Raw genomic sequence first — 27,631 nt, forward strand, 5'->3', positions numbered from 1 at the left:
ACTTTCTTACTTTCTCTCTCTCTCTCTCTCTCTCTCTCTCTCTCACACACACACACACACACACACACACACACCCAGCTTGGACTTTCTGGGCTTCCTTTAATGATAATTTCCTGATATTTTGGACTAAAAAGGAAGAACTGGCTGCTGAAATAGAAATATTGAAACTATTTGTAGGAAATAATCACTCCACCTTAGGATTTATGACAGAGAAGAGAAAAACTAGGAATAGTATGACCTCTATCCCCACATATAAGGAAAGATTCCCAAAAATTCAAAGAAAAGATAGGTACAATAAGGCTTCATCCAGAGACTTAAATTCTACAGAGCCCAAGAAGAAGGGGAAGTTCTCAAAAATTAGATTCTAAAGACCAAAAGATAAGCAATTCCAATGAAGAAGAAAGAAGCAATGTGGATGAACAGAAAACTCATCAACCAACCTAAGCTGCACTTGGGGTAGATGCTGCATAAGAGATTCTGGTTCAGTTATGAGTCAGAGTTAGTGGATTTAATAGTCTCTTTCAACTCAGATACTAGAGAAAACTGAGGATGGAGAGTCACCTAGAATTATCTACATCTATTACTAGTGTCACGAAAACAAAGTGGATTCAGAATAATGCTAGTCAATTTGGAAACTATGCCCAAAAGGCAATCAATCAACTATGCAAATATTTTGACCCAGCAATACCACTTCTAGGTCTATATCCCAAAGTGATCATAAAAAACAGAAAAGGACCTACATGTATAAAAATATTTATAGCAACTCTTTTTGTGGAGGCAAAGAACTGGAAATTGAAGAAATGCCCTTCAAATGAGGAATTGCTGAAAAAGTTGTGGTATATGAATGTAATGAATACTATTGTGCTATAAAAAAGGACAAGCAGGCAAATTTCAGAAAAACCTGGAAAGACCTACTATGAACTGATACTGAATGAAGTGAGCAGAACCACGAGAACACTGTACATAATAACAGCAACACTGTGCTATGATCAACTGATACACTTGGTTCTTCTCAGCAATATAATGATCCAAAAGAATTCCAAAAGATTCATGATGAAAAATACTATCCACATCCAGGGAAAGAACTATGAAGTCTGAACGCAGATCAAAGCAGACTATTTTCACTTTTTCGTCATTTTTCCCTTTTTTTCTGTTTCTTCTTTTATAACATGTCTAAAGTAAAAACATGTTTAACATGACTGTGATGGGGTGGTGGGATCTGGACCCCAAAAAGCCCTAAGATCATGTCTCTGGGAGCTTCCCAATCTTTCAGTAGGTTCCTGTCCTGTGAGAAAATTTTCTCCTATTGCAAAACATATTCTCTTATCACAACAGACACAGGGGTGCCTGGCCCAAGGATTTTTGTCCCTGAATGGCCCAAGGACTCTCCCTCCTGCCAAATCCCCAACGTCCATGCCTCTGACAACTCCCTCAAAGCCTGATATACTCCCTACACTTTCCCATCCGTAGCTCCCAAAGATACCTGGATTCCTAGATTACCTAATTAGCATCCCTGGCATTCTTTTCCCATGCCCCTTTTCCATATAAGCCCCAGCACCACAAGGACTCTTGCCAGCTTTTACTAAAGCGTTACAATAAACTTGCCACTTGACTAAGAGAAGGCTTAGGTGTGTGAATTCATTCTAGGCAACTCTGCCCTGGCATTCTTGGGGTCCCAGAACCCCCAAATCTCGTCAATTGCAGATCTATAACCTATATCTTGGCATGGGGAGAGGGAGGATTTGGACTCAAAATCTTACATAAAATGAATGTCAAAACCTATCTTTACATGTAATTGGAAAAGTAAAATACTATTTATAAAAAACAAAATTAATTGGAAAAACAATGCTACTGAATATTGATTTTCAACACTAAAAAAGCTAGGAAACTATAATACCTCCATTCCTTACCTACAAAATGAGAAGGCTAGGTTAAATGTTCAGTAATGTCACCACCCAACTTAGATTCCATGATTCTTTGAATAATACTTAGCAAAACCTATACAATGGACCTAATTTTTAGCATGTTCTAAAAGGTGACAGAACTATGTATTACAGAATTTCAAAACTGAAGAAATCTTAAAGATTTATAGTCAATCCCCAAGATATTATACATTAAATTATTTCCCGAAATGGCAATTTATGCTGTAAGAAGTTAGTTTTTTGCTTCTCACTTAGATATCTAAATAGACAAACACACACACACAAACACACACACGCACACAAAATCAACTGTATACAAAACATAAATGTAACTATTACACCAGTTGGTATATCATCTTTAGGATATCTCACCAAGTAATAAATTCATCAACAAGCATTTATTAAAGATGGGATAAGCCCTGGAGAGTTAAAGGCAAAAATGAAATGGTCCATGCCCTCAAGAAGCTTATCATTCTATTGGAGGAAACAATATGTACACATATGAGCATACACAAAACATAAAGTGATTTTTTTGGCGGGGGAAGCCACTAGTAGCTGGGGTGATAATTAGGAAAGGCTTCATGTAGAAAACAGTACTGGAGATGAGTACTGAAGGAAACCGGTGACTCTGAGAGAAGGAGGTGAGGAGGGCATACACTTCAGGCAAGACGACAGAGAAAGAAAAAATGGATTTCTCTGCTGGAATGAAAACTCGGTTGAGGCTAGATGTAAATCAAACAATAGCAGATACAGTCAGCATGATTATCTGACTTCCTCCAGCTCCATTTAATAGCACATAAGTAGGTATGGGGAAAGGGAATGGTAGGAATGATCCAAGGATTACTGTTTGACATTGTGTGAGCATCAATAATGTTATTGTAACTCACAACATAATGTTTTGCTGCTAGGACATACATAATAAAAACAGTCTCGAAATCCACCAAGAGGTACATTAAAAGTATAACAAAAACCACTATATATACCTTGCTATGGGGTACAAATTCTTCCATCATTTTCTTTAAAGGATTTTCATAATCTACAATCATCTGGCCAAGTCGTGGATATTCCCGATCACTTAAAAAAAAAAATCCAAAAACCAATTTTTCACTGAGTTTAAAGTCAATAAACTAGAATTTTCAAATTTTCTTGAATTAAGTCGTACCTTGCTCCATGGGTCATTTCATGAGCATAATTGTACAATCCAATGATTGCTTTTCTTTCTTCAATTCGTGACAGCAGTATCATTAATGTTGTATAAGTTATGATCAAATCAAGGTAGTTCTTTGTTAGATCAAAGTTTACAGTCTGGAAAAAAATTATGATGCTTTTTTTTTGCAACCACAAAACCTCATACATGCATGCCAAATAAAATCCAAATACTTACTTCAGATAACTGTTAAGTAAAAAAAGTTCCCTTTGCAATGCCAATTAATAACTTTTATTGCAAATATGACTAGGGGCAGCTAGGCGGCGCAGTGAGTAGAGCACCGGCCCTGGAGTCAGGAGGATCTGAGTTCAAATCCGAACTCAGACACTCCACACACTTACTAGCTGTGTGACCTTGGGCAAGTCACTTAACCCCAATTGCCCTGCCCAACACCCCCCCCAAAAGAAAATATGACTAAATTTTGCTAAAATTAGTGGTATAAAATGTGTCAATCAATTAGGAACTTTCAAGATGGAAGGCTTGAGAAGGACAATTAGAAAAGGAAATATTACCATCAAATCTCAAATAGGGAGGTGGGGAGGATGGTTAATTTCCAACATTTTGACATACCAGAAAACTATACTTTTTACTTTGACTTTCTCCAGCACTCATAATTTGTCAACCTCATCTTGCATTTTATGTTGTGGTAACTTATCATTTAAGAGTTGATTATTTAGAGGGAACATTTAGAATTGGGAATATAAAATTAAAACAGTCAATTCATTACTGTAAGTTTAAGGCACAGATGAATTATAGTTTACGGAAACATCAATTCTCTAGTAAAAACAGAATAATTCCCAAGGTGCATAATTTTAAAGAAAAACAAAACCACTCTACCAAGTACATTACAATGATAGATGTTTTTGTTATCCTTAACAACCAGAAAAACAAAAACCAAAATCCTTACCTTCCCCTTAGCTATTTCAACTTATAGCTTAACTATAAGGATTTTTAAAGTTAAAAGGCTACTGGAGCTGATAAGATCTTATTAAAAAATTAAGATACTTACAATATCAAAGAAGACTTGGCAAACATCAATAGTATTCAGCAATTCACAAACATGATCCTGAAAATAAATCGTTTCAATCATTGATATTTAAAAATAACTTTAATTTCAGGACTTTATAATCTATTATATAGACATATTAATATTTGTATTTGGAAAGACTTCCAGAAACAGTTCACATTTAAAATTTCATTATATAGGATGAATAAAGCATTATGTACAATTTTAAATTTAAATGCTAATTTCAAGCAATTAGGCTTCATATTAAATTCCATACCTTAAATTCCATAACATCTACAAACGTGAAGTAATATAATGCCAAATTCTTTAAAATCTCGGATTTTTCTTTCTGCAGCTGAGCAAGCTGTTGCTGTAAAATAATCACAAGTATACATGTTATTTGTATAGTTCAGAGATGTTTTAAAAATTAATAGCAGAAATCTTCTTTGGGCTATACAGGTGAAACCAACATAATTGCTAAATGCAAGCAGAAGCTTTTGAAACTGTAGTCTTAGATAATTCAGGCTTTTTAAAAAAACCAAAATACTCAAGATAATAATTGCTAAAAGCGATCTGCAACTGATAGTGTAAGCTATAAAACAAAATGGAGATTAGTACCTGAACTGAACTATTAGCAGAGCTAGACAGAACTGGGGAAAGTTAGGAAAATAGGATTGTAAAATGAGCAAGTTGAAAAAACAAACTAAAAATGTCTGAGCACAAATCAATATGATGAAAATGGTATTATCTGAGTAGGAAGAAAAGGTGAAGAAGTTTACAAGTAACACTACAAAAAACAATATGCTTTGTAAATTTGAACTTACCAAAAAGAACATCCAGGCAAAGCCACGTTACGCATGCAAAATAAAATGTAGATACAAACATAAAATACAGTAACGGTTCTTTGACCAGTTCCACAAACACAATAATACATTAAAAGAAAAAAAAAAAAGAAAGAAATGAGAAAGAAGCAAACACTAGTGTTAAGACAGTGGTGAACATATGGAAGAGGTATATGTGAATACAACAAAAATAATGACATTAACTTTTAATAAACAGCTTAATATCCAAACAATTTTATCCCACTTAGTTGATTTTAATATAAACTCTTACAAAGAAAAATTGTTCAGAGTATATTAAGAGCCTACTCAGAGATAAAATTTACAGTGACCTCCATGATCCAAAACAGAAAAACAAGCTTCATAGCACTCAATATTGCCCCCAAAAAGTCAAAACTCAAACATCTTTTGAAGTCATTTCTCGGATCCCACTTACATTTAATTCGTAATTCTAATAAAAGCCTAGATATGATGTTCCAACCCACAGCAGATTAGAATCAATAACTTTGGAAATGGGATATTAGATTTTGGACTAATAGGGCTGGGGAACCTGCAGCCTTGAGGCCACATGTGGCCCTCTAGATCCTCAAGTGCAGCCCTTTGATAGAATCCAAATTTTACAGAATAAATCCCTTTAATAAAAGGATTTGTTCTGTAAAATTTGGACTCAGTCAAAAGCCCCAACCCAAAGACCTAGAAGGCAACAGGTGGCCTCAAGGCTGCAGGTTCCCCTCCCCTGGACAGAATCTATAAACTTCTCATTTGTGTCTTCTGAAACTTTATGGGATCCTAGGACTTAGTAGCCCTACATAAATACCTAAAAGAATTTAATACACTGTCATACAATATAGTAATATTTAGGATAACTTTGATTTATCAAAAATTTATATCAAGATATTCTTTTAAAGATAAAATGTGCTGGAACTATAATCAAAGGGCAATCAAATAGTGCATATCCTTTGACCCAGTAATACCACTTCTAGGTCTATATCCCAAAGAGATCATAAAAAAATGGAAAAGGACCTACATGTACAAACACATTTATAGTAGCTCTTTTGGTGGTGGCAAAGAACTGGAAACTGAGAGGAGGCCTATTAAATAGGGAATGGCTGAACAAGCTGTGGTATATAAATGTAATGGAACACTATTGTGATATAAGAAATGATGAGCAGGCAAATTTCAGAAAAACCTAGAAAGACCTACATGAACTGATGTTGAGTGAAATGAGGAGAACGAGAACACTGTACACAATAACAGGAACACTGTGCAATGATCAGCTATGATACACTTAGCTTTTCTCCACAATACAACGATCCAAAACAATTCCAAAAGACTCATGATGGAAAATACTATCCACATCCAGAAAAAGAACTATGGAGTGTGAATGCAGATTGAAGCATACTGTTTTCACTTTTTTTGTGGTTTTTCCCTTTTGCTCTCTCTCTTCTTTCACAACATGACTAATGTGGAAATATGTTTAACATGATTACATATGTATAACCTATATCAGAATGCTTGCTATCGTGGGGAGGGGGAAGGGGAAAGACAAAGAGAGAACAGTTTGGAACTCAAAATCTTATAAAAAATGAATACTGAAAACTATCTTTACATGTGATCGGAAAAAATAAAGTACTACTTACAAAAAAAGATAAAATATGCAATATGTCTTGGTTATGTAGAATATAATGTACTCTGTGACACCCTGCTAGGCATACCCTAGCAATGGAATCAAAGACATATGGAATCTTTCTAACAAAATATTCATATTAGCATTTTTTGTGGTAGTAAAAAAACCTGAAAATGAGTTTCCATGAATTAGGTAAAGCATAAACAAATTATGTCATTAAACGAATACAATGAAAGATTATTAAGAAATGACAAATATGAGGAAGACAGAAATATTGGAAAACTTTTATGAACTAAAAAAAATTCAAACCAGAAATAAACATATTGAAAGGAAGGGGACTATAAATTGAAGCCATATACTGTAATCATGACTAATTTTGGTCCCAAAGGAGAGCTAATGATGTGTAGGTCCTTCCTTTACTTGGAGAGATACTGGCTATGAGTACAAAATTTTGGAAAAGCTAACAGACATGGTCACTATGTCAATAGGTTCCGCTTACCTTTTTATTTGTTATAATAGAATAGGTAAGGGTAGGAATAGAGGTATAACTGGCAATGACTTCGACATAAAAACAAAAGACATTAAAAATTTTTATAAAAAAGAAAATTATAGCATAATAGTATTACATCTCACATCACACACCAAAGGCATATTCTTATGCTTATTCAGCTATTCCTCAATTGATAGGCATCTCATTAGTTTCTAGTTTTCTGTCACCACAAAAATAGTTGCCATAAATATTTTTGTGCATATATGACCTTTTCCTGTATCTTTGATCTCTTCTGGGTATAGCTATGTCTTGCAGTGGTACACACTGTTTATTAAATTTCTGAGTATAATTCCAAATTGTTTTCCAGAATGGTTTGTGCTCATTCACAAGTCTATCAACAGTACTTCAAGATACCTGTTTTCCCACAAGCCTTCCAACATTTATCATTTTATTTTTTATCTCTGCCAATCTGATGGGAATGACATAGAATCAGAGAACTGTTTTATTTTGCATTTCTTTAGTTAGTAATTTGGAGCATTTTTTAAAATGGCTTAGTCCAATATTCATTTTTTTCATATAGCCTGGCTTCCTCCCCCCCACCCCTCCCCAATGTTCTTAGATTATTTGTCAACTGGGGATTAGCTCTTTTTCTTATTAATCTGAATCAGTTCCTATCTTAGAAATGAGACTTTTTTTCAGAGAAAACTGAAGTTGTAATGTACAAATATAATGGAATACCATTGGTCTTATAAGAAATGAGAGAATATATCATTTCAAAGAGACACAGAAAAACTTAGATGAACTGATATGGAGTGAAGTAAGCAGAACCTGATGGACAATTTATACTATAACATCAATATTATAAAAAAGAACAATTTTGAGGACTTTTATAAACTGATGAAGAATGAAATGGGCAGAGCCAGAAGAACAATTTGTACAAAGACAACAGCACTATGATAATAGCACTATAAAGACAAACAGCTTTGAAAGCTTTGTAAGAACTACAATCAAGGGGCAGCTAGGTGGGGCAGTGAGTAGAGCACTGGCCTTGGAGTCAGGGGGACCTGAGTTCAAATCTGACCTCAGACACTCCACACACTTACTAGCTGTGTGACCTTGGGCAAGTCACTTAACCCCAATTGCCCTGCATTGCCCCCTGCAAAAAAAAAAGAAAAACCCACAAATAATCAACAACAACAACAAAAAAAAACTACGATCAATACAATGACCATCCATAACTCCCAAGAACCAGTGATGAAATATTCTATGCACCTACTGACAAGAGAGGTGATAGATTTAGGATGCAGAATGAGATATGTATCTTTGCAGACAAAGAGCAAGGTAATTTGTTTTGCTTAACTATGCATGTTTCTCACAAGGAATCTTTTTTCTATTCTCTTTATTTTAATAGTTTAGGAGAGAAATTTATTTCTACTGATTAAAAAAGTAAAAATAGAGATGTGATATAAGAGATTTGTGCGATGTCACATGTACTTTCAAATGAGGTCACTACGTTAGTTTTGCTAAATTGTTTTACTTTTTATAAGAGACCTCTCATAGAGAGGGAGTAATTTGTAAATGTTTGCAATGTAAAACCAAAACATCAATAAAACTTATTTTAGAACTAGAAAGGGAGAAACTCTAAATGATTAAATAACTAATCCTAAGTCAGACAGCTGACATATTAAACTGGAACCTGACACCATTATGTTGAAGGAAGTATTATTATAGTTTGCTCAAGTATGAGGTTATAACTTCACACAATGAAGTACATAACTCAGGTTGAATGAAGCTCCTTAAGGGAAGAAACTTTTAATTTTGTTTTTGAGTCCTTCAGCAAATAGTACAGTGCCTAGGAAAGGAGGGTAGGGGAAGAGGAAGAAGAAAGAAGAAAGAGGAGGAAGAGAAGAGCAGGAGGAAGAAGAATGAGAAAATTTATATAGCTCTCCTCACAGAATGATGTACAAATATTATGTCATCTTATACTAATAACCTTGGGAAGCAGATATTATTATTATCCTCATTTTACAGATGAGGAAATGAAGCAGAAAGAGGTCAAGTGACTTGTTCAGGGTCACAAGACTAGTAAGAGTCTGAGGCTGCATTTGAACTCAGGTCTTGACTTCAGGCCTAGTGCTCTATCCATCATACTACCTAGTTGTCTCTAATAAATAAATGCTTACTGGATTGTTAAATCAATCCTACTCTGTACATTTTATGGTTTTCAAAAAGAGAGTCCCACTTACAAAAATTCCCTTAACACATAGTCCAACATTCAAGAACAATTAATATGGTAATGACCCAATTTGGCTACCCTCCCATCTTCCTACTGTATCCCACCCCCAAAAATCACTAGCTCAAATTCAACAACACATATTCAATATGAATCTTGATTTAGCTTTTTTTGGGGGGGGAGGTGGAGGATAGAGAAATTATTGTTAGAATTTTTGCCTTGAGTGCTGATTTATAACACAATGAACATACACTATAACAACAGCAGTCAGACACTACGTTCTGATGGATCTATTCTGCCAGGATAGGCTATTATGTTTCTGCTCTCTCAAATCCTCAAATTCAAATATAAGAATGTTGCCCAATCTGTTTATGTTAATGATACAATAGAACAGTCACAGCACGGAAGGCTATGTGAAAAAAAAAACTGACACAAAGAATTTTTTTTAACTGCTAAGTATTTAAAAAATTACCTAGTTTAACTCCATATTTTATAAATAAGGTAACAGAGGTCTAAGGTAACAGAGGACATAGCAAGTTAATGAGCCAGAGATAGAATTCAGGTCTTCCAATTCCTAGGAGTCCAGTCTTCTTCATATATCACATCATCTGCTTATTTCATAAAGTTTTTAATTTTAAACAAAAAAATTAATAGTAAGTCACAATCAACAAATACTAAGTAAGTGCTAAATAACTGAGCACAGCACCAGGCCTTGATAATACAAAAACGCATAAAACACAGTCATTGTTCTTCAAAGGACATTAGTTAAACACCTTAATTATCATGACGAATCAGTGACAAATAACTTTTTATTTATTAACCGCAGACCTAATATCCAAAACTTAAAAGAAAAAAGCACAAGCTTTTGCAAGCGAGTGTTTGTTACGGTATTTCAACAGAGAATACAGGAAACATAAGAATGTAAGAGATTCACTATTTATTCCCCCAAGGAACACACACCCACACACACCCACACAAAATTCAGTCTGCATTTATTAATAGTCTTACTATGTGTGAGGTACTGTGATAGGTTCTGGACACATGAGACATATAAATATAATCTATACCTTCTAAAAGCTGAAAATTTTACAAAAGATAGGCACACAAATAACCATGAGTCAAAATGTGACAAGAGAAAAGAAGTTTGGGGTTTTTTTTTAAGTACTTTTAAGAAATTTGATGGAGAGATCACTTCAAGCTAGGGGGAAGGAAGGTGTTGGCTGGGGGAATGGGAAAGATGTCAAACCTGGAAAGGGAAAGATTTCAACTGGAACAAGGTGATGGGGAAGAATCGGGTTATGAAGGTAAATAAGCTTTTCCAGGCACAGAAATGGAAAAAAACAAAAAAATGAAAATGAAAAATGTCAGAATAAATGGTTCATCCAATGAATGAATGAAAGAAATGAAAAATGAATGACTGAATGGGGGCGGGGGGAGGGAACAGAGGTAGAGCATTTAAGCCCCCTTCCTATATGCAAAGTACTGTGCTAAGCGCTGGAGATACAAATACAGAGAAGATACTCTCAGCTCCCAAGGAGAATCTCATTCCAAAGGCTGGGGAGAAGCACTTATGGAATATTTTAGCATAAAGTCATATAGAAAAATCCCATGATCCTTAGGTTATAGCAACAAAGAAGATGGTAATGTCTGTTCCTTAATATAACCTCTAATAAAATTATATCAGCTTCAAATGTTGAATAATTTGACAATGCCAAAGACTTTGGTGACATTAACTTTCTTTTCTGAGTCTTCAATAGATGTGCTTGTAGCAGTTGCAAGAGCAATTACAAGGTTGTACCTCCACAGGAGCTGCTTCCCAGAATGATGGCTGTGGGCACTTAGGCTAGAAGCATTGCTTTTCCAAAGGCTTGTGAGCCCAGAATTCTGGCCTGTCTCCATCAGGGTCCGAGGAAAGATATGGTAGCAATGGTTGACTTGCTTTCAAAGTGCCTTATTGCCTCAGCTAGATTGCCCTGTGAATGGTATTTGGTGAAAATGCTAGCCTCTCCTCCATGGGAGTTGATTCCTCGAATGATAAATGTAAGGGCTGGACAGGAAACAGGACTGGTGGTCTTAGGCAGCGCTTTTTAAACTGTGGGTTGCAACCCCATATAGGGTCGTGAAAAATCTGGCTACAGTAAAAGGTTTCTGAATGCACAACGACCAAAAATTAACTAAAAATCAAATGCATAATGCATCTGAGCTGTTTCTGGCAGCACTGGCCCATGATGAATTTGGCAACTTCACTGCAGCCTTGGTTCTGAACACAAAGTATTCTCACTTTGTACCGCACATGCCCTCGTGAAAAGGAGTTGAGAGTGAAAAAAGTCTAAGAAGCCCTGCCCTGGTCTAGGCAATGCTGTTACTCCCAGGGCTTTTGTACTTAGCTGACTATTAGTACAAGTTCATTAGCAATTGTTGCAGGTGGCAATGAGGAAGACAGATCCCTTCTTCACAATGACCTAGAATGAGGGCTGCAGAGTGTGGGCTCAAATAACGTCCAGTAGCTTTGGGACATTGCCATTCCCAATACTCTTGACTTCAGGGTCCCAGCTGATCTCCACATGAGTCTGAGAGGAGATGGTGGTTGAGGCAGTGATAGTGGCTTGACTTGCCTGGTGTCCAAATCAGCAGAAGGAGAAAGAAGAGTTTATTCAAATAGTGATATTCAGAGAGACAAGGATACATAAAGATCAAATTGTGGTGATGAGAAAGTAAAGCGTATGAAAGCAGAAATACAAAAGCTGCTGCAGAGTTAGAAATGATAGCATTGGAAAATGACTAGATGATGCCAAGGTTCCAAAAGCCTAGATGCCCAGGACAGTGTTGCCACTTTTGAGATAAGAATTAACTCAGTTCTAACTATATTAAGTTTGAGAGGTCAAACAGAAATATCCACATGGAAATATCCATTAGGTGGTAGGAATTATTGGACTGGCATACTGTTGAGCAAAAGATATAGAAATGAACATTAATAATATAAAGGTGACAAGCTATATATACACAGGGGTAGACAAAATAACAAGAAGGGAAAGGAAGGTAACAAGGGAAAAAAGAGAAGCAGAATTTCCCAAAAGTAAATGTATATGAACAAAGTTCTCAAAAGAAATACCACAGAGAAGAATACCCTAAGTAACTAATAAGAAAAGAAGTGAACGTCAAACAATTTTAAAGTTTCACCTCGTATTCAGCAAATTGGCAAAGATAACAAAAAATGAAAACAGTTAATGATGGAGGGATCATGCAAAGTTGGGGACATAAATACATTGTTGGTGGAGCTATGAATTGATACACAACCATTCTGGGAAGCAATCTGAAACAAAGTGACTGAAATTTCCACATCCTTTGACTACTGATAAGCATATGTCCCAAGGAGGTCACTGACAAAAATAAAGTCTCCATATACACCAAATATTTACAGCAGGACTTTTTGTAGTAGCAAAGTACAGGAAATAAAGCTAATGTTCATCGCATCAAGTGTTTGGAACTAAAAAATTCCATACAACTTCTATACAACTACGAAAGCTGGCTCCTTCTCTGAGAGGATAGCTCTCAGGAGTCATTGGCCCCTCTCCACAGTACGGGTCCAAAGGTTTGGAGCCATATACCTTCTATGTTTCTATGCACTGATCTCTCATATTTGGACCAACTAGACACAATGATAATAAAGGCATTTTAAAAGTGTGAAAAGAAAAAATGGCTAAGCAAAGTATGGTACATGAATGTAATAGAATATCACTGTCCTGAAAGAAATTATGAATAGAGAGAAACATGTAAAGACCTACATGAACTGAAGCAAAATAAAGTAAGCAGGTCCAGAAAAACAATATTAAAAATAACTCCAACAATGTAAATAAAAAGAACCACCACAAAAAGTCTGAATGTTGTGAAATTATTAAAAGACAATAACAACAAGGCTGGCCACAAATAAGGAGATATGAAAAGAAACATTCCTCTCCTTCCCCTAGCTTTGCAGAAGTCAGATTCCTTGATGTGCTAATCAGTTTTGCAGAGTTATCCCCCTTCTTTAAAAAAAAATTAAAAATTTTATAAGGCATATGCTTTGAGGAGGAGAGGGGAGAAATGCAGAGGAAAATCTGAACAATATAAAAACAAAATATATCAACCAACAGTGTCAAAGGCAGAGAGAATTAAGTAGACTACACTTGAAGCTTTTAACAAGGTTAGTTGACCCAAAGATTATTAAGAGAGTTTAAATTTTTGGCTAGAGAAAACCATTATTACTTAAAAGAACGGCAAAACTTATTTCAGATTTTTAAATCTAGCTTAGCTTCTGAAAGACAACAAAAGAAGTAAATTCAATAAAACTTTTGAAAAAGTTCAACTGCAGAAAGATCAAAGTATCTTCAACTTTACTTCTTTAAACAATGAAAGTTATACCTAGGCTCTTAAAATGGGATATACTAAAAATTACCGAAATGTCTTAAGAGAAGAAAAAAAATTCCCTATCAGAAGGCTGTGTTTCATGCTTCATCCGTCTTCTCTTCCACCCTGGCAGCTACTTTTCTGTCACTGGTGAGGTCCTCCAAAAACTTAAATTTTGAGCAAAAACTTCAGATCAGCCATCCTTCTTTCTCTAGAGTTTGAGCCCACCCTGCTGTGCAAGTACCTCCCCACTTCAACTCCCTTTTATATGTTTTCTTTCTCCATTAGACTCTAAGCTACTGCAGGGCAGGAACTGTCTTTTTGTCTGTAAACGAATTAAAAATTCATTCATTTCAATTAACTAGAATTCATATTCATTTGTATAGACAAACTGTACAAGTAAAGTACATTTTATTTGAAATGTATTAATCTTTATCATTAATAAAAAGAAAGTCTTCATATACACCAAATAACCAAAATATTTAGAGCAGTGGTTCCCAAACTTATTTGGCCTACCTCCTCCTTTTTTAAAAAAATTATTCAGTGTTCCCCTGGAAATCTATTTTCTTTAACCCTTCAATGGTTTGGGCCTTTTTTTTTTTTTAATTTGAGACACCTGAGGCTAATAACATCTCACCCTACCCCCAGCATCATTCCAGTGTCCCCTAGGAGGCAATGTTGCCCACTTTGGGAACCTATGACTTCAGAGCAACACTCTTGGGGAGAGCAAAATATTAAAAACAAAGAACATGTCCATCATAGGGGAATGGCTAAACAAACTGGTACATGAACATAATGGAGTATTACCATGTTGTAAGAAATGACAATTGTGGTACAGAGAAGCATGAAATTATTTATACGAAGTGATGCAGAGCGAAGTAAGCAAAGGCAAGAAAATAAATACACCACCTGTGTAGATGTATCCTTGATACTATTCCATTTCATCTACTCAAGCAGAATGCCCCATCTACACTCTATACACTCTCCCTATCTATTGGCTCCTTTCCTACTACCTGTAGAAACCCCCATCCTTAAAAAGACTTTCGTTTGAGCCTACTACACAATTAGTTATTGTCCTTTATCCTTCCTCCTCTCCTAGTCTCGTAGAAAAAGTGTCTACACAAAGAACCTCCATTTCCTTAATTCTAAACCCTCTGAATCTAGCTTCTGAAATTCAATTTAAACTCCTCTCTCCCAAGTCAGGAATGATCTCAACTGCCAAATCTAACAGCTTTTTCTCAATCCTTTGTTATACTGAGAGCGAGTGAGACACACCACAGAGTATAAGTTTTAAAAGGAGAATTTATTAGCCGGCGGCCATTAGGGGTTCAACCCAAATCAGAATGGCCAGGAGTTGGGGTGGAGAAGTCGAATTTATACAAGAGATCAAGGTGCAGTGGTTAATTATCTCTTGAAACTTACATATGTTATTTTAGCAGGCTCGGCAAGCCTTTGTTATTTCACTTTTATGATCATGATACATGAAGAGGAACCTCCTGAATAGATTGTAAATACAGCATATCAGACAGCTGACAAAGTGTCAACTGAATTACAACCCAGGATCTCTGTGTCCAATTTGCCATTTACATCCCACAACATAAGATAAGAATAAGGAACAGTCACATAATTCAAGACAATGTCTGGGGCTGAGTCCTTCATCCTTCAAGGCCACAGGCAGACCAAGGGATGCTCCAGCTGGGTTTGTTGACACAAGATAGAAACATCTCTGAGCCCACTCAGTGAAGCAGAAAGAGATTGTTAGCATCAGGCCCCTCCCCTGGCCAACCAGTCCACACTCCCCAGAACAGTCACCAGTGCTGCTAAACGCCAAAAGGCAGCAACTAAGTCTGTTTTTCTTATGCAAACTGGGATTTTTTAGTTGGGGGCTGGGGGCAGGGGTCTCCTTAGCAATAACTGATTTCTCCAGCACCACACTTACACTTTTTGACACCTTTGCAGCCTTTGACATTGCTGATTATCCTCATCTCCTGCCTACTCTTAGATCTTTATGACACTGCTCTCTCCTGGTTCTTCTCCTACCTTTCTGACTGTTCAGACCCTAATGAAAATAGTCCAGTACTCAGGGTCCAAGAGCCCTGGGAATTATAGTGCCACCTAGATATTAAGTAGTTCTTCCAGCCCAGTCTTCACAATCACCATCAAGGGGAACAAATCTTGAGAAAAAGAACTCTGCCATTCCCCGCCATCTCCAAACATACAACAAACAATTGCTGAACAAATGTCATTGTCAGGTAAATGTCGCAGACATAACTAATAAAGACCTAGAAAATAAAGTTTTAGACATCAAAGTAACTGGAATTGTCAAACAGTTCAATATGAGAAAGAGAAATAGTTTTATCAATGGAAAAGGCATCAAAGATGTTTTACTACATGCTTTACCACTGCACCCTAAGGACATTCCTATCAGACTTGCAACTGAAGAAACTTCAGTATTGGTCTCTCCCAATTAGAATATGGGCTCCTTAAGGGCAAAGAGTATCCTTGCTTTTCTATTTGTAGCCCCAGGACCTGATTCAGTGCTTTGCACATAGTAAGCACTTGATGTTTTTCCTTTGATTTATTATCACAAGATTGACTATTATAAAGCCACATCAATATCAAACTGTGGTGATATTTCAGTTTGACTACAAAGATCTCTATTCTTGGGGTACAATGGAGCATATAGGCTGTTTATATGGCACTCTCAGTACATGATTGATCAACATTTTTCCATCTCTGATAACAACACAGATATTGAGAGTTGGAAGGGACCTCAGTGGTGATGTAGTCCATCCCATACATGAAAAGAATCTCCACTGTAACCTCTCTGACATGGTTTTGCTTCGAGGATTCTAAGGAGCAAGAATCTACCACTTCTCAAGCATTACACTTTTGGATTATCTTTAATATCATTTATGATACATAAGTATTGCTAATATGCTACAGCATATTTAACCCCATTGTCATCTCTCCGCAATCCTTTGGGGGATGACAGTTTTAATTCCTTGAAAACCATGACATTTTACGATTGACAGTCATACAGCATCACTGGAAAACTACTTTTAACACATCCATCGATGTAGGTATTTCTACCGGCAATGGAAACAATTTATCTATACCTACAGACCATGTATAATTCCTGTCCATGTCCTCCATCAAACATGCTAGGGACTTCCTTTAGATCTATTAGCATTTCATGGATACCAACGGAGCACAAGGACTGTCTATGGTTCCATCTCTCCCTCTTGCTACGGGCCCAACCCATTTTCCATTTGTACATTTCTCTGACAATCACTTCTTTCATGCTACAGCCTGCTCAGGCTAGCCATATACTAATAACTCCATTGCTCTTAGAGTGATGTCAGTATTAGTTCTTCAGTAATTGTGGTGTTTCAATGACTTGCAGCCATATATCAGCAGCAAAAGAATACTGATGCTCAAAGATGGGTCTTTTTATCAGGGAGATGTTAGAAACCATTAAAAGAACTACATCATTTGCCAAAATACTTTCTAGCCTTTACTCCTTCTGTTAAATTTTTGGCACACTGTCCATCTTAAGTGTACCTGCCATAACTTTTAAAGAATCTACCTATTTCTTCCTCCTATTTTCTTGAAGAACAAACCTCAGTCCATACATGTGTATTTCATTCGCACAGAAATGTTATGAAGATGGGAAAATTAAGCATATGAGCAGGTAATGTTGATTCTTCAATCACTTTTCATCACTAGTAATCCCCTAAACGATTTTTTTCCATTTACTAGATATCACTCCCCCTTCAGATATCCTAAAAATAAATTTCTCAATGCCTTTACTGTCATCAATGCTGAAAATGGTTGGCTACATAACATTTCTGTTCTACTTAATCATAAAAATCATAGCTTCTTACATTCATGTGGTGGGGGTTCTACTGTCATTAATGCTGAAAATAGTTGGCTACGCAACATTTCTGATCTATTTTTTATCTGTTAGTTGTCTTTCCATTTTATCTTTAACTACTCTAGAGACAATCTGAGTTAATTAGGTCTTACGCTGAAGCTTCCCACCACCAGTCTTCACTATTTTGTGAAGTTATACTACTTGATCTTTTACCACCTTCCTTAGCTTTTAATCTTGAACCCTATTTTTTCATCTATCTTTCATTCTTCTATGACCAATTCTATTTTGAAAAATTAAGTTATATATTTGCGTGTAAATTTATTTAAAGATTAGATGTCCCTATCTTGCCCAGCCTGGAAATACAGCAGTCACTCATTAGGCCCAATATCACTTCGATTCAGAACTTAAACTTCAACCTGTGATCAGCTTTAGCCCAACTGCAGCTTAGACCTGCCAGCCTCAGCCTATCTAGCAGCAGAAATTTTAGGTGTGTACCACTACATTTGGCCATAATTAAAGCATATATTGACACATCCAGAGGACCTACTCTAGTTCTTAATAGAATTTCCATAACTTTTCATCACCAGAGTATTTTTTTTCTTGGAGGGGGAAGGCGGAGCATTTGGGGTTAAGTGACTTGCCCAAGGTCACATAGCTAGTAAGTGTGTGGGGTGTCTGAGGTTGGATTTGAACTCAGGTCCTCCTGACTCCAGGGCTGGTGCTCTACTCACTATGCCACCTAGGTGCCCCGAATTTCCATAACTTTTCAACCTTTCCAACAACAGTTGGTATGTAGGCTATCATCTTTATGGTGATCTTTTTGCTTATGATTATACTGAGTACCATAAGCCATGACCTAAATTGTAATTTTTGGTGTTTCCTTAGATATTCTTTACTTTAAAAAAAAAATCACATTTTAGGAATGTTCCAAAACAAATGACTAGATAAATCAAACAGCTGATAACTAGGATTTTTTTCAGGGGGGAAGGGGATGCAAAAAACTAGCCAGCAAATCAGTTTTTCTTTTTCAAACTACTTAACTTAAAAAAACAGCCACATGAGGATTAGCAAGCTTCCCTTCAGATGAGAACTCTAGTCAGGTCAGGATGTTAAGTTTTCTTTAAAGTCTTCCTTACTTTGTTACCAGACCTTTTATTCTTTCCTAAGATTAAAGTTAACTTTAACCGAGTTGAAGTTCTAACAGTTTTCACTAGTTCCTTTTAGTAACCTGGAAATCAGGTTAAAAAAAAATCAAGAAGGTGGACAGCAGAGAGGAGCAAACAGCACCGAAGCATTTCCACTTTATCTTATGTAGTCAGCTTATTTCTACAACCTAGACTTCTGTAGATATGATAACTACATGGTTCTCAAGCCTACCAAACACCTTCCCTAAGGAAGTCCTCCTACCTCCTTCCCCAATGGAATAAACTCCTTGAGGCCAGTGCCTGTTTTTGTCTTCTACTGAGAGCATATTATATATAGGACAGACACAGAAAACATTTAATAAATGTCTACTGAATCAGAAAACCAAGTGTCTCATGAAATGTTTTTTGTTGCCTCTTGGTTCACAATAAAAATCAACTCCTTTTTTTGTATTTCCAAGAAAAATCTGAGTCATTATCCATCCCTTTGGCTACAACTTCTTTATGTCTTCTGGTTTCATTTATAGCAAGAATTTTGAAATTAATATGCCCCATACATAGTACTGCATACTAGTAAATATGCCCCATATAGTACTGCATACTAGTAAATAAATTTGTCACTGAATAAGGATGTTATTTATAGTCAATAGTTAATGTCTGTAGATCTAAAAACATTAGCATCCTCTACCCTAATTTTTGCCACTCTGCAAACTGTCACATAAAGGGAAAGGAGCCACATAAGACAGAAGGCCCTTTTGTATAAATAATCCAATGCTCAGTAGCTAACCTATTCATGATGTACCTTACCATAACAGGCTAGTTCTTGGGCAGCTAATATATTCTGCCATGAGGAGTACACCTTAAGGAATACATTTTCCCGAACCTAGGTCATGTTTATGTTATGAAGAAACAGTGTAGTAGAACTTCTACTGAGCATATCTTATTTTTTAAAAAAGAAAAACTTTTAAAATTATTTTCATCTTCTGCTGTCATCTGAAACTTATTATGCATGCACGCATGCATATATGTACGTATATATGTGTGTGTTTGGTGTCCCACAAGCCTTAGTGCAGCTGAAGGCTTTAATAGCTTAAAATAATAATAACAAAACATAAATGCCAAGCTATATATAAACCAAACTGAAGCCTTAACCATTTTGTCCATTTAATTCTTTCCTTCCCCTGAACAAAAAACATTGTATACATTTTCCTTCCTATGACTAAGATCTTTCCAGCTGTCCAGATGCACAATCTCAGTCATCTTAAAATCCTCACTCCCAGTAGCCCCACATATCCAATCAGTAGCCAATTCTTTTCAATTCTAACGTTAAAATCTCTCTCCTATCGACCCTGGTCTCTCTATTCACATAGCCCAACCTATTTCAAGCACCCATCAATGCTCATTTTTTAAATGCTGATCTAGAGTTTGTACTTATTTTAAAAATATAAGCTCAGGGGCAGGTAGGTGGCGCAGTGAGTAGAGCACTGGCCCTGGGGTCAGGAGGATCTGAGTTCAAATTCGGCCTCAGAAACTTGACACACTTACTAGCTGTGTGACCTTGGGCAAGTCACTTAACCCCAATTGCCTGCCTTCCCCGCTGCAAAAAATAAATAAATGAATAAATAAAGATATAAGCTCACTGAATAAGGATTGTTTTATTCTTTGTACTTTTACTCCCAACAGGCAGTAAAGTGCCTAGTGCACAGAAAGTACTTAACAAATACTTGTTGATTGTTGCTTTATAGTTTCTATAACCAAGTTCCTTTAAGCATCAAATCACATAGATGGCTCCTCCTAATACCTTCCATTATCATCCACCCTATCATTTCCTTGTTACAAAAATCTTTTCATGACCATTTCACAAACTACCCTGTCAAGCAAGAAAAATCCCCATGAGAAGGAGTTTATTAAGCTAGCACGGAAATGGAGAGTTAAGGAACAACAACAACAACAAAAAAAACCAGCTAAAAATTAGAAACCTTAAGATTTCCTTGAAATTACCTGGAAAGGGTCCTGGTTACAAAATAGACATCCTGGTTACAAAGAACAGACATCCTGGTTACAAAAAGCTATCCCTAATACTCTCTACATTTTTCTTTACTTCAAGTTTCAGTCAATTTTTTCTAGGAATATTCCTATCAGCACCAGTGAAGCTAGATGATGATCATAGGTACAATAACTAGCATTTATATAGCACTTTAAAGCTTGCAATGTACTTTACACGTATTATTTCATTTAATCTTCCCAATAATCCTATAAAGTAGATTTCATTATTATCCCCAATTTACAGATGGGGAAAATGAGGCTGAGAGAGGTTAACAGCTTTGCCCAGAATCAGCTAGTGCCTGAGGCAGGATTTGAACTTGGGTGCTCTGAACTCTAAGACCAATGTTTATGTCTATCATATTCATTTATTTAAATGTTTTAAAATACAATTTACATGTATATAACTTCATGCAATTTTAACTTGTGATGTAAGATTTCAATAATGTTATCTATTCCATTATAGCACTGTTAAATATATTTAATAAGGCTCCCAATCTTTGGCATTGGTCCCTTACTCACCTCCTCCGCTTTCCATAAATAATATGCCTTAAATAACGTTTTCTTCCAGAAACACCACTTACCCCTTAAGTATATTTAGGAAGTCTTCAATTTACTAAAAGGCTTTGTTTTAAAAGTTATTTTGAAGTTCTTTTTTTTAGTGCATATTTTTTAAAAAACAACATTGTACCTACCAATTAGGTTCCTGAGCTAGTCCTTAAAGGCAAACCATCTTCCCTCCTCCCCCCATCACCTCCAAGTGTTAGCAAAAACAGTGCTATTTAAATTTTATTGTTGAGGGAGAAGGGATTTTTATCAAGAATTCCAAGAAGCAAAGGTTTCTGGATAATATGTTCATCACAGGGAATAAACTTTCCATGAACTCACTGGACTCTTTCAATGATGTAACAAAGTACTGATGAAGGGGGATACTGAAGGGATCAGATAAAGTGCAATTCTCTACTTATTTAGAGTTCTTAGAAAAGCTGGGCTGACCTGATATACTCTCTATCTGTGACACTTTCTCCATCTGTTCCTCTCCTAGTGTGGTCTTGATTCAATTTGTTTTTTAATACCATTCAATAGTCTGATCCCTTCACTGCATTTTCATTTAAGCTAGATATGTGTTTATGTGAAATTTGCTCAACTCAGTAAGGATACTGGATTCTAGTATTTTGTTAACTTGTTATCCTAATTATGTTATAATCCTTTCCCTGTTTAATGACATTTTAAATGCTTGATCTTGGATTCTTGGTTTTAAATATTATACAATTTCAATCCAATTAGCCGTCTGTGTAGCTAAACCTGCCTGTACTCTTATTGAGGCACATCATCAAATAGATGTTTAATTACAGAACATACTTTGTTAAAAACGCACTTTTTCTGATTGGCAACTAAAAGGGCAGAAAGCCTCTGCTCTAGCAAGATGCCTACCAAACAACATCAAAATCTTTTATTTTATTGGATGTATTTAGGGAGATAAAGGAAGAGCTATTTGGCTTGAAAAATCATTCCAATTCACTCCTTTCAAGGACAAACTTGACAAAAGATTCTTGAATATACTGCTTACAAAAGTGTAGTGTAGACTATTTATAAGAAAAGAACATTTAAAAAGTTATTGCTATAATACTGTATCTTAACACATAATAAAATTAATTAAGAAATGTCACCGTGTGCCATGGACTCATGTAACTTTTTTTTACCAGCAAGTTCAAGAGTTGGCTTGTTGGTGCTCTTTTCCATCTGACTTCAACCAACTTCCCCTCTTAAAAAAAAAATGATTCCCAGACCCTCAGTACCATTAAAGGAAAAGATTCCAGACCTTTCCCTCCTCCCTGACCTCCTAAAACAGCATATCTTTTTAGGTTATTTTTAAAAAGGAATACTATAGGAACCACAGTACAATATATTATAGGGCAATAATCAGGGAACAAAAATTACATATAAAGGAAGGCAACTATAGGATTACAGACACTCTTCCAAACCTATTATAGCAAACCAAAACTGGATTTTCTTTACCTTTCTACTTTCCTCTTACTAGTGGGACACATTTTTCTACTAGCAATTCCTCTCCCCGAACCAGACCATTAAATATTATTTTAGAGTTCTGCTGTATGTCAATTAATTTGATTTAATAGGGCAGCAGGCATTATAATACACCTAGAATCTACTTCCCCAACCTTTAATCCTGAATGTGATCATCTAGGGCCAGCATTGGTGAATTCTATTACAACATTCTATCATTGCAATAGGCAATTCTGATGAGCTAAAGGACTTTTTGCAGTGACTATGTTACTCCATTTTAGAGGGAAAGAATTACCTTTCCATCCAATTTCAAATGCACTGCAACACATTGATGTTTTAATGTAATATTTAATTTATCTGTGTGGACATCTTATAAAGGCAGCATGACGCTGTAGCTAGAGAGCAGGACTTAGAATCAAGATGACTTAGGTACAAATAAAAAGAGTGAAAAGAATACTGTCTCAGGAGTCAAAGGATCTGGGTTTAAATTTAAATCTTGCCTTTGACATTTGTTAACTTGTGTGACCTTGGGTAAATCACAACCTCCTTGGGCTTCAGTTTCCCCAATAGTAAAATGATGGGGGTTAACTAGATGGTCTCTTAAGCCCTTGATTCCAGCTCTAGACGTATGATCCTATAACCAAACGAATGTATAAGAAACATTCTTTTTCTAGTTCTATTCTAAGTAGAACTTGATTTATATAGAACAATGTACCTTTTTTGGCTTAAAAAAAAAACACCTTTTAACTTTGCATATAAGCAGAAGGGCCAGGATTTAAACCTAGGTCTTTGACTCAATAGCCAGTGTTCTTTCCATGTATTAATCAAATGAGACACCTGGCAAGTACCATCTCTAATATACTGGATGTGTGACTGAGTAATTCACTAAACTGCTCAATATTCTAGGCAACTCTCACTATTCCTAATCTTGCATATACTGCAGATCTAAGGAATGAAATCTGAAGTAACAACAGTCTTGATAATTTTAAATAAGATAAGAATTTCTAAATTTTTTTTAAGAAATCATTAGTACAGCTTGAATCTCATTACGGACAGGCCAGTTAGCTTTACCCAGAGAAAATAGTTCTTTCTTCAAACTTCAACTCAATCAAATGTTTCAATAAAATATAACCTTGGTCACACATACAGTACTGACCAAGCACTAAATGTGAATGACCAAGACAATTGTAAATAGCCAAGTACAGCCCATCACTATTATTAGAAAAACAGCATAAGACGACCATCCTACTGATATTGGATCAGTACTATTACCTTTGATACAAACAAGAGTTGTTTAACTAAGTCTTGTTGGGATCATGCTGGTCACATTCTTCAATAAAATTAAATAACTAAGAATATTTTTACTCTTGAATGCAATTTCCCTTTGTTCTTAAAGAAATAGCAACTTCTTCAAAGTCATTCCATGAAATGCCTATAGTTACTACAGGCAGAATATAATCCTTCAGTGAACAAGAAGGATCTCAGTAAATAATAAAAGGTGATATGACATACGCTAAATAGAGATTAAATACAGATGTTCTAAGAGATCAAATTAGAGACAGAAGATGTGGATTCAAAGCCTTCACTAGTTATGTGACTTGACTTTCTAGCTATGTAACCTTAAGAAACATATAACCTCAAGAAGAATGAAGATTGTTCCAATAATGGGAAATAAGACTGAACTTATTTTAAGTTTCTGTTTCAGAGATCCCAAGCAACAATTTTCTGAATTTTCACCAAAAATTTCTTCCTTTTTTCCAGTAGCCTTTATCGGCAGGCTATAAGAAGAAAATGGTGGTGAGACTCAGAATAGGTCAGAAATAGGCCAAATACAACATATAAACCTATCTGGTATTTGGCCAAACAACAATGGTATATGATATATGGTTGGAAACTAATAAGTACTTGGAAGCAAATAAACTATGGTGATTAACAAAGATGATTCAAAAGTGTACCAGACAGGTTCTTCTGGACCAGTCCTCATCTAGCAAATAAAATCCATAGGTTAATCCTCCCATTCCTCGAATTTATTTGGTATTTGACCACTGGTGATGTTAACAGAATCTTAAATTCCAAATATAAGCTATTTCTTATATATCATTAATATTGCCTCAAGTAAAGAGACATGGGTGGCATTATATTATATTATATATTATATTATATATCATTATATTATATATCATTAATATTGCCTCAAGTAAAGAGACATGGGTGGCATGCGTACACACACACACACACACACACACACACACACACACACACACACACTCTTTTCATTCCTCAGGACACAGATACAAAGCAGCCAATATTCAACATAAAATACTAAAGACTATCTCAAAGTACTGTACTATAATGGATACTTCATTTGACTTTGGGGGTTCATGTGAAATTTTAAAGGAATTTGCAGATAAAAGCTGCAGAAATTCCATTCCTATCCCAAACTAATCTAGCACTCCCCCCTTAAAAATAAATCTAACCTTTCTTAATAGTTTCCACACAAAGAATAAGGACCCTGCTGTTTCACCAAACTAGTGTGGAAATATAAAAGTGTTCAATAAGCTCTTGCTGATTATTAACAAATATCTTAAAGGCAAAACTCTCTAAGCATTTGAATACGGAAATTTTAAAACAATAAACACAATTAACAATGGCTATACCACTAGAGGCAGGAAAAAATGAAAATGAAAGATAATGTTTTTGAAAAGCTTCAACCACACTAATAATATGTACTAACACTGTATACAAAACTGAACATTAGTAGGGATATAGCAAAATCTCATTAATTTGGAGTCTGTCATCATTTGAATAAGAAAATCCACTAAATACTACTTTCTGTGAAAAAGCGGTTGCTAAGCAAATTAAGAGTATAAATAAGCACTTTCAAATCACCTATTTATAGCCAGAGTCCAACAGAGCTTAAGACTGATAACTTTTAGTTAATAATTATAAGTCATATTTATCTATTTAAACAGGATTTCTACTTTAAGGAACACAAGGTAATCCTAGAGTTATTACATGTACATGAAAATAATTAGATTACTTTCATAAAGCATTATATAATTCATACTTTTCACTATTTCTGACAGTATTCCTCCCACCTCACCACTGAATTTGTGAAGCTTTACTACAGAATGTGAAGTTATCATGAAGTTAGTTAATATAGAAATATAATCATTCCATGAACAAATCAGATTGAGTAAATAAGAGGTGATATGATATATATTAAATGGAAACTTATCATAAGAGATCAAATTAGAGACAGAAGAGATGGATTCAATACACCAGTACTAAGACATCATAGTTAGTGACCTTAGGAAATACACAACCTGTCAAGGTCTCAATTACTTCATCTGCAAAAGGGATATAATTATACTTGCCCTATTTACCCCACAGAGTTGCTATGAAGGTCAAATTAAATAATATATATAAAAATGTTTTGTACCTCTAAAGTGAAATTAAAATAAAACTGAACTTACTGAGGAACAAAATTCAAGAACAGATGTATAAATATTAAAGAACGACTGAAATATGAGGAAATAAAAAAACTAAGGACTCTAAAGTAAATTAAAAGATTATAAAGGAAGCAAAGCTTAATGTGGAAAACATGCAAAAAAGCAAAGTCACTGAAAGTAATAAAATTATTTTCACAAAGTATCCTACAATTCACTTTCCACTAATTCCATATTAAAGATACTTTCCAACTCAATATTTTTCCTAATATATTACTTGTTTAAAAATTTAAACTTTATAGTATAAAATTACTAAAAGAACAAATATATCTTCCAAATAGATATGAAATTTCTAGCAAAAATAAGTTACTAATTATGTATGAGTTCAAAAACAGAGCATTAATAGGTTTCAGCTAAAATGAAAAATTTCCAGGTAGGTATTCAAGATGCTGGAAGCGGACTAATACATTTTTATTCCCTGCTCTTTGTAAGTAAAAATAAGTAAAAAATTTGCCTCATATTTTCTGTTATAAAAAGGCAGTATGTCATATTTTTCTGCCTCAGAGAAATTGTTTCTTAAAACCTACAGAAGTATAGGATTAATATATGAAAAAGAAATATAGAACTTGATAAAGATTAAAACAAAAACAAATGATTGGGGGTTTTTTCCTGAGAAGAGGTAGAATAAAATATTATGAAAGTAGGATTAGGATACTTACATTGTTGTTGCGAGTCTCTACAGCAGGAAATTTTCTGACTATGAATTTCACAGCAGATTCCAGGTTTTTGTCAATTAAATATGATGGTTTTGCTTTCGGGTCTCCACATGCCTACAAAAAAAACAGTAATAAGATAAAATGTGAAATATATCTACTATCTAAAAAACAAGTAATTGTAGTAAATCTGCAAACAAAAACTAGAAAGATATATATATTTTAGTGAGCAGGTGATAAAATGAATAGGCAAAGTGCAAGGATTGTCACAGCTGAAATATGCAATGGGAGACAGTACAGAGATGTTCTTCTACTGAAAAAAATGCATGGGAAGTTTCAAAGCAGTTAGCGCAGAACAGCAGTGAGGGGAAAAGCTCAGTCCTAAAAAAAGAAAAAGATTTTACTTCTATTTGAGGTAGGATTGTATTCATCTGAAGCTAATAAACTGTTAGAAAATTAAATGTCATCTTTAGAGTACTAGGCATGTTAATGTGCCCTATGTGATTAAAAATAAAAGCAATCAATGTTTAAATTTCTCTCTTTTCAGAATATTTCTCCTTCGTTTAACCAGTTCTGTATCAGCATAGCTAGTTTTGGAAGCTGGGAACTCTTAGGATCATCTTTATAATGCTGAAGTGTTGACTGCTCTTCTGAACACATAAATAGGTTATA

At 35.2% G+C, this 27,631-nt stretch overlaps 1 protein-coding gene across 5 annotated transcripts in view; it reads right to left on the bottom strand.

The window, feature by feature from the left end:
- The window catches only part of NCKAP1 (NCK associated protein 1), a 127,400-nt gene that overhangs the window by 77,567 nt on the left and 22,202 nt on the right, over positions 1–27,631 (bottom strand). For all 5 annotated transcript variants that reach the window (XM_036743510.1, XM_036743509.1, XM_036743508.1 and 2 more), the window contains 5 exons: positions 26,966–27,076; positions 4,413–4,505; positions 4,139–4,195; positions 3,085–3,227; positions 2,906–2,996 (listed from right to left, as the gene is read on the bottom strand). In XM_036743510.1, coding sequence (XP_036599405.1) covers positions 2,906–2,996; positions 3,085–3,227; positions 4,139–4,195; positions 4,413–4,505; positions 26,966–27,076 — 495 coding nt within the window. The remainder of the gene's footprint in view (positions 1–2,905; positions 2,997–3,084; positions 3,228–4,138; positions 4,196–4,412; positions 4,506–26,965; positions 27,077–27,631) is intronic.

This window comes from Trichosurus vulpecula, chromosome 2, assembly GCF_011100635.1.
Source record: "Trichosurus vulpecula isolate mTriVul1 chromosome 2, mTriVul1.pri, whole genome shotgun sequence".
In the NCBI taxonomy this organism is placed as follows: Eukaryota; Metazoa; Chordata; class Mammalia; order Diprotodontia; family Phalangeridae; genus Trichosurus; species Trichosurus vulpecula.